Source organism: Culicoides brevitarsis, chromosome 2 (assembly GCF_036172545.1).
Source record: "Culicoides brevitarsis isolate CSIRO-B50_1 chromosome 2, AGI_CSIRO_Cbre_v1, whole genome shotgun sequence".
Taxonomy (NCBI): Eukaryota; Metazoa; Arthropoda; class Insecta; order Diptera; family Ceratopogonidae; genus Culicoides; species Culicoides brevitarsis.
The window spans coordinates 15,214,203-15,225,186 of record NC_087086.1 but is presented as its reverse complement, the minus strand read 5'-3'; the positions used below and the strand labels follow the sequence as shown (position 1 = coordinate 15,225,186).

Genomic DNA, 10,984 nt, shown 5'->3' with positions numbered 1-10,984 from the left:
ATAAAACTTGCTTGGAAATTTTGGGAATGTATGTAGGTAAAAATATTGTGAAATGATCTCAAATATACATAATTTTGTATATTTTGTAAAAAAAATACTAAAATTTGTCACTCAATTGATAAATTTAAACTATAAAATGTAAGTGTAACGTTAATGGACCATAACAATTTAAAAAATGAAAGCAACGTGTGTTATTTGATTGAAGTTTTTATACATATTATTATTATTATATATATTAAACTAATCTTATTATTAAAAAAAATAAAAAATAAATAAAAAAGCAGTTATTCTTATGCAACAAAAAACTTTAAATAAATATTAAATTTATTACTAGCTGATATATATTAGAGCTTTTTCTACAAAAAAAAACCAACCAATATTATTAAAATAAAATAAAATAATAAAAAAAAACGTTTCTACATATTATCACATAAAAGTTTTCTACCCTATTTTGTTATAATTATATAATATAACAATACATGCACTCTTATGTAGTAGCTCGTACATATATAGTGAAAATAATCATGAACAAATCATACGTTATATGATCAAATGCTGAAACTTTAATAGACTGTCGTTTTTTATAATTTCTATTTTGCTATGAAATTTATTAACAAAAAAGTTATTATTACTAACTTTACATGGTTTTCCAGGAAAAAAAGAAAAAAAAAAATGATTCTAAAAGTTATTTGAATCATATCAGTCAGTCTTCTTCCCGTTTTTTATTATTAATTATCTTTTTATCATCATTATATATATCACATTGATGATGACTACAAATATATATATAATAATAATAAACATTTAAGCTTGTGGTTTATTCAATTAATATCGATGTAATATATATATATTTGTCAAAGGCTAAACAAGACTTGGATAACCAAAACCAAAAATTGGTTTTTTGTTTGTTGTGTGCGTTAAAAACATATTTTGTATAACATAATAAAGTAAAATTAATAAATGATGAAAAATTTAAAAAATCAACGAAAATTGAACGTCTTTTAAAATACGCCGCACGTTAGAAAAATCTTTAAACGTGTCTGTTATAGAACAACAAACTATACGTATACTCTTTCAATGTTGAACATGCAAGTTGAAATTCCTTGCTATATAGTTATCTATTTTATTATTATATCAATCAGCATGTAAAAAAAATAATAATAATAAAATAATAACTTTTAAAAACTAAAAACAATCATAAAATGCTCTTTAATTTTTATATATGATAAAAATAATAAAAAAAAAACACATTTTAGGGAATCTATATGCATTATAATAATAGTGACATAATATTGATTAGTAAATATATTAAAAAAAAACATTGTTGTTTAAATACATAATAATTATTAATTAATATTAAAAGATGATGACCCCATGACATTTTTTCTTTTTTATTAACAAAAAGAAACATTTTTACATCACTTTAAAAAAATTCTTATCTATTGAAAAGATATGAAAACAATGATAGACTGAAAAGTAACACATGCGGAAATGGATTTAACATCTTAAAATTTTCATTTCAACACGAACAAACGACACAAAATAGGGAATATCATAATAATTAAAAAAAATAAAATACGAAAAAAAAACAAGAAGACGTGCTTTTTAAGAGTGTGTGCTAAAAAAAATTGTTCGATGAACATTTAAACTTAAAATTATAATTAAAAAGTTCTTCTGCAATACAATTAATAAAAAAAATGATGATGAAAGAAAAATGAATATCCGTCATGATATGTTATATGAACAACTCTTCTATATATTAAAATTATTACATTTTAGCGTTTAAGAAGTTATGAAAATTAAAGATAAAAAAAACCAAAAAAAAAAAATTGAAATGTTGTATTTTTCTATTTGATGCGCAAAATAATAAACAAAAGTTTTTAAATAATAATAATAATGATAGTAGTTATTGTTGCTAAAAAAAAATATTTCATATTTATGGGAAACAAGTTTTGAATAAAAAAGGCGTTGCGACGTTGCAAAAAGTGTGCTAAAAAAAGGTGTTTAGGGTGTTTTTAGATTTTATCGCGCGCGCAGTGAAATTAAAAGAATGACCAAATTGACAGCATTATTATTGGATTGTTTAATTATATTATATATAAAACATAAATATATATATATTTATTATCATCATCGTATATGTAAATGGACCACGTTTTTGCAAATTATACAATACAATATTATATTAATAATAATTAAGAATTTCGAAAATAATAAATAATAACTGGGACAATTCAAAATAAAAATTGAAAAGTGAAGCATATGAAACGGTTTTACAATAATTATAATTAATAATATAATGTAATAATAATAAAAAATAATGATAAAGACCAAATGGTTTTACACAATGTTAAAGTTTATATACATATTAAATTATTATATATATATATATATGAAAAAAAAAATACAAAAAATATATGTCTTATTGAACAATTATTATAAATTAATTATTATACATATGATTCGTATCATAAAACTAATTAATTAATAATAATAATTATGTAACGCAATTCAATTACATTATTATGTATTCTCTTCTTGGCACGTCTCCGGGAGTAGTTGGAGATGTTTATGACATGCTTTTAATGTATTATATATACACACACACGATACGCACGTACCACACTTATACTTTCGTCGAGAACTCTTACTTTCTTCCGCGTGTGAATTAAAATATGTATAATGTTATTTTATCATGAAATATCGCATATCCGTACAAGTTGACAGTTGTTAAGAAATTCAATACCACCAACACACTCCAAAATGCATTGTTACTATAGCGCAAAAAAAGTGTAACGTAATGTGCAAATCAAAATCTAAAACAAAACAAAAAGTTAGTTAACTTGAGCCGAACATACATTTTCTATAGAAATTGTGAAAAAAAAGTGCTCTCTCTCTTTCTCTGTAAAGTATAATGTTATTATTACACTATTATAGATGTAATATTCATTATATTATTTACTTATTATTATGTTATACTTACACTGTATAAACTGTTACATGATCATTGCTGACGACACTTGACATTTGACACAGAACTAATACTAACTAATACTAAGATAACACTGTCGTGCATCAATAGAAGTGATGCACGAGTGTGCGTCAATACTGTCAAATAGTATTACTATTATGATGTAATACATAATCTTATTATTATGTTATACTACAGGTTACTATCACACAATAACCTACATTTTAACAATTATTATTATATATTACCGCATACACACAAAATAATAATAATAATTGTGGTAGGTTTTTCGTGATTTTTGCGGAAATTTCTTCACTTCACTTTACGTGCTAATCATAATTAAAAAAAAATATTAAACAATTATTATTGTATTAAACAAAATAGATACAGAAAAGTAAAACATCCTGCCAAAAAAATGTTAATTAACATTTGTCAAATTTTTTAAAGCTTATCCTGTAGAAAACACTCAAGCACTAGTTACACACATTTTTTACCTTATCCTTTTTATAAATAAAAAAAAATATCAAATTTGATAATATAAATTTTTACCAGTTGAGTACAACTAAAACGTTGTTATTATTATTATTATGTATTATTACTACTGGGTCAACTTCATAAAATTTATTTTTTTGACAATAAAAAATAATATGACTCTTTGTCATTTATTTAATTGTCAAAAAAAATACTCTATGGACTTGACCCTTATTAAATAAAAAATAAAAACATTCCATGAAATTTACTCGAGTAAAGTCTCAAATTACTCGAGCGATGAAAATTTTTGAAAAAAAAAGATCAACTATAATATCTCAATGTCAATTATATAAAACATTAATAGTTTGTAATGATGATAAAATTTAACATACATTTAAAATATTGAGAGAGTGATAAAAGCAGAAAAAGTCTTTCCATTTTTTTGTCAGACAATTGAATAATAAATATTAACATTTGTTGTTGAAAGGCTTGTAGAGTAGCAATATATAGAAAAAAATATTTTTTCATCAAAAAAAAAAACATGAAACACTAACATGAACGGAAAGCTTTTATCATTGATGATTGTCAAACTGCAAGTTTAATGTTAGGATTGAAATATGGATTATTTGTCACTTTTTCGATTTTAAAAGGTTTAACGTGTAGTTTTAAACTGTTAACTTAAACATTTGTATTGAAAAAAATGTGCACTGGGTTTAAAATAACGAACAGTAGAAATTTATACTGGTCATTCAGAAAAACTTCCAGAACAGCTAAGAAATCTTTTTTTTACATCGTTAACCCCAGTGCACATTTTCCGAGAACATTCTTCAGTTCTTCATAATGAGATCAATTTCGCATAGAAGAGCCTTGACGCTTTCTATGAGATTAAGGATTTGCTTTTGAAAAAATGTGCATTGGGTTTAAATCATTTTTTAACGAACAGAAGAAATTGATATCTCAACTGTTCCTTGAAAAATGAATTAAACCCAATGCACATTTTAAAAAAACTATCCTTAAACTCATAGAAGAAAGCGTTTGAACTCTTCTAAAAGACAGACAAGCTTTTTGAAGTCAAACTCTTGAACCTTGAAGATTTGTCTTGAAAAATGTGCACTGGGTACAAATATTGAGATCAATTTCGCATAGAAGAGCCTTGACGCTTTCTGTGAGGTTAAGGATTTATCTTTAAAAATGTGCATTGGGCTCTAATCATTTTTCAATGAACAAAAGAAATTGATCAACTGTTCATTGAAAAATGAATAAAACCCAATGCACATTTTAAAAGATAAATCTTTAATCTTTCACAAAGCGTCAAAGCTATTCTATGAGAGAAGCTTTTTGAAGTCAAACGTGTAATTGTACTCTTGAAACTTAAAGATTTGTCTTGAAAAATGTGCACTGGGATCTTTTCAAACGTAAACGATCAACAGAAATTCTCATAATGTTAATTTCTGTCGTTCGTTTAAAAAAATTATCCTTTCCCAGTGCACATTTTTCAAGACCAATCTTCAGTTTCAAGAGTACAAAATTACACGTTTGACCCTTCCATGAGACACTTACACGGTTTCATTCGTATTTTCCGTTTCCTTTTTGATTTGTCATCCAAAAAATATGCGACAAAATTCCAAACAAAATAAAATCATATAACATCGCATTATATGGTTCACAGGGTTCTCATATCCTATCATTAAATTTGCAAACAACCACTTCTCCAATACGTAGCGAAACTAGTGCATTGAATCGTGTTAAATATATACATTACATATAAAACTAACACATGACGTGAACCTGTACTTATGAGTGTGCTATATTTAAAAAAAAGACAACAAACAAACAACATATTTATATTATGGAAGCAGCACCAACTAGTCGTTAAAACATTTGTTCTTTCTACTTACATCGATTAACGAAAATTTTTAATCACATTTACAGACCTACTTGACATAAACACACACAAACACACAAGAAACACAAAACAAGACACAAATCGATGATTCGTAGTTTCATTAATAAAAAAAAAATAATAATTAACTAGTAACTTTTTGATAATGTTTTTTGTAGTAAAATAGAAAACTAATAATAATTATTAATTAATAATAATAACTTGTTGAAACAACGTTTTTATTAAAAATTCATATATATTTGACAACATCTAGAACATAGTATTAATAAAAAATTTTAATAAACCAAAAAAAAAACAGTTAAAAATGTGGTAGTGGAACATTTTTCAGATAAAAACTAGTAGTTGCTTCGCAAAATTTTTGTATGCTTATATAATATTATTATTAATATGATATATGAAAAAATGACACACAAAACATGTACACAAACATAACATGAAAAATCATTACTAACTATGATAAATAATAAATAACTTAAACATAACTAACCTGGAACAGTTGATTATTGAATATTATTGTAGCTTTTAAAGTAAAAAAAAAACTAAGATAAAAAAACACAGAAATCAATATTTTTGATACTTTCTAGGAAATAAGTTTACAAAATATCAAAAAAAAAACAAGTTGAGTATACAACATACATAAAACACTTACACTTTTTACAACATTTTTTTAACATATATTTTTTTTTGTCAAAAGAACAAACTCTTTACAAAAAATAAAAAAAAAACTCAAAAAATAAATGTTTGTTCGTTCGTTGGTCCAAATAATAGCTGTAAAATTTTTCATCATTAACGTAATAAAATAAATATATAGAAATTATTTTTAAATGTTTTTCCCGCAATGTTATTAATTATTAATAATAATATATATGAAAAAAAAGCTGGGATGAAATTGACTGTCTTAGCATAAAATAAATCATGTGAAAAATTATTTTGGTTTGCAAATTTTTTGCTTTCAATTAAAATTTTAAATAAATAAAAAAAAAGTTGTTACTCGAAAAAAAAATGTTTAGTGAAATTTTTTATTACAAACCTAACAATATATAGATTTTTTACACTATTTACTATACTAAACTATTACTACTAACAATATTTGTATTATTATATCAATTTATAATAATACGCGAAAAAAATATATATTTAACAAAAATAAAACAATCAAAATTTGACAAGGATCTTTCATACATACACGAAAAATTAAAAAAAAAATATTATTGGTGCCAGTGCAGTCAAAAAAACTTAAGAAAAAAGCAATCATTATTATACTAAAAAAAAATAAAATAAAAAACTCGACTGATAAGCATTTTCGTTGAAAACTTGATGATGATAATTAATAAAAAAAAACTTTTCCATTTTCCGCATTTTTTAAGATATATATTCTTATAAATATTGAAAAAAATAAACATAATGATATTTTGTAATTGATCCAATGAATTTTACGAATTTCGCTGACAGTCCCAAAAAATGATAATGGAAAAAAATGAAGAAAATCAATCCCATCTGCTTTGTTTATTCGCTTTATAGGTGTGGCCTGTTAACATTTTTAAAACAAAACATATTTATAACAATTAAAAAAAAAACAAAAATATATATAATAAACATGTATATTAAACAAAAAAAAAACATAATAAGAAGAGAGATGTAGCTCATATTCAAAAGCATGAATAACCGTCGTGTTTTACGTGTTCTATATATTTATTATGTGTTCTGCTGCTTATTTTCTCTCAATTACTAATTTTTTCCTCTATTTTCCTTCTGTATAGTATGAGACTGTCTTTCACACGCAATAAATATAAAACTTTTTAAATAAAAAAAAATAAATAAAAGATTCATGAGCTTTCATTCCTTGTACTTAACTTAATTATGTAATTGATATCATTGATAAAAAATAATAAATAAATAAATAAAAAAATGAGGAAAAAAATTGTCAAATGCCAGTATTAAAGATATAAATATTTTCTAAATTCAAACAAGTTGTTAACTAATAATAAATAACTCCTATTTGATGATAATCGTTATGATGACGATATCCTAACAATAAATAATAATCCAAAAAAAATCTTGTTGTCATATGTTATTTAATTAAAAAAAAAACGCATTCCCAGTTAAAAATTTAATAAAAAAAAATAATAAAGGAAAGGACCAGAATTTTTAATAAACAAAAAAAAATTAATTAAAAGACATAAAAAAAAAGTCTTTTAACGACTCGATGGAAATGATATCTTATGCACATCATTTTATTATAATATTATTAATTATTATTATTAATTATTATTAAAAAAAATAGAACATAACTTTGTAGGATAAATGAACTTGTTGTAATAAGTCAATATGTTTGGTGTGTGTTGAATAGTGATTCTATTTGTTAATTAAATAAGTTTACAAATAAAAAAAAAATTCAGCCCAGACGTTTTCAATACGAACAATTTATATATGATAATTTTTTATACATGAAAAAAATTCAAGGCCTAGTTTTTTTTTTAATTTTGCATAATTTTAATACAAAATTCTAGTGCTATTTAAATTAATTAAATTATGTGCTTCAATTTCACGAAATTTAATTTCCCCGTACAATTTTAAATTGTGTTTAAATTAAATTTTATTAAAATAATAATAACAATTCGATGTTTAATTAGTATGAATTCCTAAATAAATATAACTTTTATAACATTTGGTTGTTATAAAATATTAAGGATTTATTTTTTTTGCCATGAAAATGGGTCATTCTAAGCCCCTTTTCATTAATTTAATGTTGCTTTAAGTATACAATATATATTATATTATAATTGTCTATTAAAGTGTTTGGTTGCCGAATAACATCAACAATATTTAAAATAACATAATAATATTAAGATCGTAAAAAAAAAATTAAAAGTAATAAAGAGAAACGTAAACTAGTCCGAAACATGTCCTTTGAAGATTACAAGTTTTTTGTACTTTGTAGGCGTGTACAATGTTTGTTTGTTTTTATTTGTTTTTTAATACAAAAAATATTCTATATATTATAAAATATGTTTTTCTTTGATAAAAATGTTTCTTTATTATTATTAATAATATTTATATATATTAAGGTTTTAAAACATTATTTATAAAAAAATATTAAGATACACATCACAGAATTTCAAAAACATTTCCCGCATATAATGTTGCAATAAAATTACAAACTTTTCGTTACAACATACATTTTCTTATAACATTAATGAAAATTAATTGGCTTGAGATTGAAACAAAAGAATGTTTGAAAAAAATAAGAATTAAAAAATCATAGCAGGAATTAATACAAAAAAAAAACAAACAAAAACTTATTATTATTTTATAATTTAAACGTGTATTTAATGAATATGAATAGTCATCTCTATTTTCTTATATATGCATGATTGAGAAAAATAAAGAAAAACACAAAAAAAAACAAAAAACTTGTTTCATTTCTTTCTTTCCACAACAATAAAAACAACAGAAATCCTTGAAATCCTTTGGCAAGTCAACAAGCGAGCACCTATATGGCAGCGCAGCAGTGGCATAATGAATGTTTTATCACAAAAGGCGCATTTAAACGATTAAAGAACATTCAAATGATGAGAAAAAGAAAAGAAAAAAACATCAAGAGGGAGAAGGAATTGACATTACTTTGTCTCACACCGTGTCGTTAATTCACTTTTTCTGCTGCTGCTTTTTTCCCCATTCAAGTACGTCGCAGATTCATTCACTAAACCAGACTATATACCATTATAACCACATTTTTCGCATATAAAATTCGCTCTCTGTACGACGAAGGAAGACGACAACCATTAAATATATAATCAAGAGCAAAATTTCTATTGTTGCTCCTGTGTGTGTGTCTTTGTGTATTTTATGTATATTTGAAGGTACATAGCTAGCTGTTGAATGTTGCGCATGTTTTGACGCAAAGTTCTATATCACGACCGACCTCTGTAGATTTCCACTTCCAGTTTTATGGCGTTTATGGTGTATATAAAATAAAACAACAACAAGTGTAACTTGCCGCTTTTCATGGGAAAATTTTATTACGAGGGCGTATTTTGATTTTTACTGCGTAGAAAATAATATTGAATTATTATCAAATTTTTATATTAATTAAATAAAATTCTTTATTTTTAATTTATTTCTCTGAAAAATTATCTGATTTTGAATTTATTGTTATTTATTTTTTTTTAAGTTAAAAATTTATTTAAAAAAAAATAATTTTAAAATATTTGTTTATATTAAATTAAATTAAATAATTATATTAAATTAAAATTAAATAAACGAATAAATATTCGTAAAATAAATAAAATTAATATTATATTTAAATTAAATTAATTTAATTGATTTCTTATTAAATTAATTTTTTTTTTTAAATTTTTATACAATTTAATATTTTTTATAACTTTTAATCATTTTAAAATTAAAGATTAAATTTATAATTAATCTTACTTAATTATTTTAGTTTAAAATTTTATTTTTAAAAAAGATACATTTTAAATAATTTTAATTGATTAAATAATGTTCATTTATTTTATTTAAAATTGAATTTAATTTAATTTATTTTTTAATTTAATTTTTTAATTTAATTTAGTTTAATTTAATTTAATTTAATTTAGTTTATTTTTTCAATTAATAAAAAAAAATTTCAAAAGTACAAAATTTTATCAAAATATTTAAATTATAATTTTTAAACAAATAAATAAAGTAAATTTGAAATAAAAAATATTTCATTTAAAAAATTATTTAGCTCTAAATTTTTAAATAATTTTAATAATTATTTTTTTTAAATATTTTATAAAAAATATAATACAAAATAAGTACATATTAAAAAGTATAACTTAAATTTTTTTTTTAAATGAAATTCATTTAATAATTTTTAAATTTCTTAAAATCATAAATTTAAAAAGAAAGTAATAAAATATTTTAACAAATCATTTGAAGTAAATTAATAACAAATAAAAATAATTAAATCAACTTTTTTAAATTTTTTTTCTTAAAATTTTTATTTTATTTTAAAAAGTTAAAAAAAGTTTAAAAAAAAAATAATAGAAATTTAAAATAAAAAAAAAGAAATCTTATTGCAAACCATTTGAGCGAATTTCCGCAATGTAATGTCCAAGTGATAAGTGTACAGACATAACAACAGGTACTCTAAATAAATTAACTTTGTAAGAGAAAATTCAGGGAAAAAGAGAATCGTTGTCATATATTACCACGCGCAAGTACAGCAAATTGCGCCAAGACCATTTCCAGGCTACTCTCAATTTTCCCTTGTACATAAGCAACGTCCTCGTACGTATGTGAACAGATTTCATTGAAAATTACTAGATTTACCAAATTTCCTCCTTGTTTTCACTTCCTTCGCTTTGTTTCGCTGCCATACGTATCAAGGTTTGTCGTCGTCGTCGTCGCAAATTTTACGACTTTTATGCATGATATCAGTCCTCAAATCCAATTGTGAATGTTATGCTAATGCGTCATGTTTTTTTTCCACCCTTGAAACTTATTTTCCTTGATTTTTTTTTGTTTTTGCAGAGTTATGCGGCAAAAAATAATTGCAGCGTGGAAAGGTTTGCGTTGCACTTTTGGGAGGTCATAAAATCGCAAACGGAGGAGTAAGTCGGATTTTTCGCCGTGATTGATTTATTTCTATTTCT

General features: G+C 22.9%; 1 protein-coding gene across 1 annotated transcript in view; it reads left to right on the top strand.

Moving 5' to 3' along the window:
- Positions 1 to 10,984, top strand: part of LOC134828563 (protein disks lost) — a 40,222-nt gene that overhangs the window by 24,693 nt on the left and 4,545 nt on the right. The window contains 1 exon segment of the mRNA XM_063841539.1: positions 10,863 to 10,942. Coding sequence (XP_063697609.1) covers positions 10,863 to 10,942 — 80 coding nt within the window.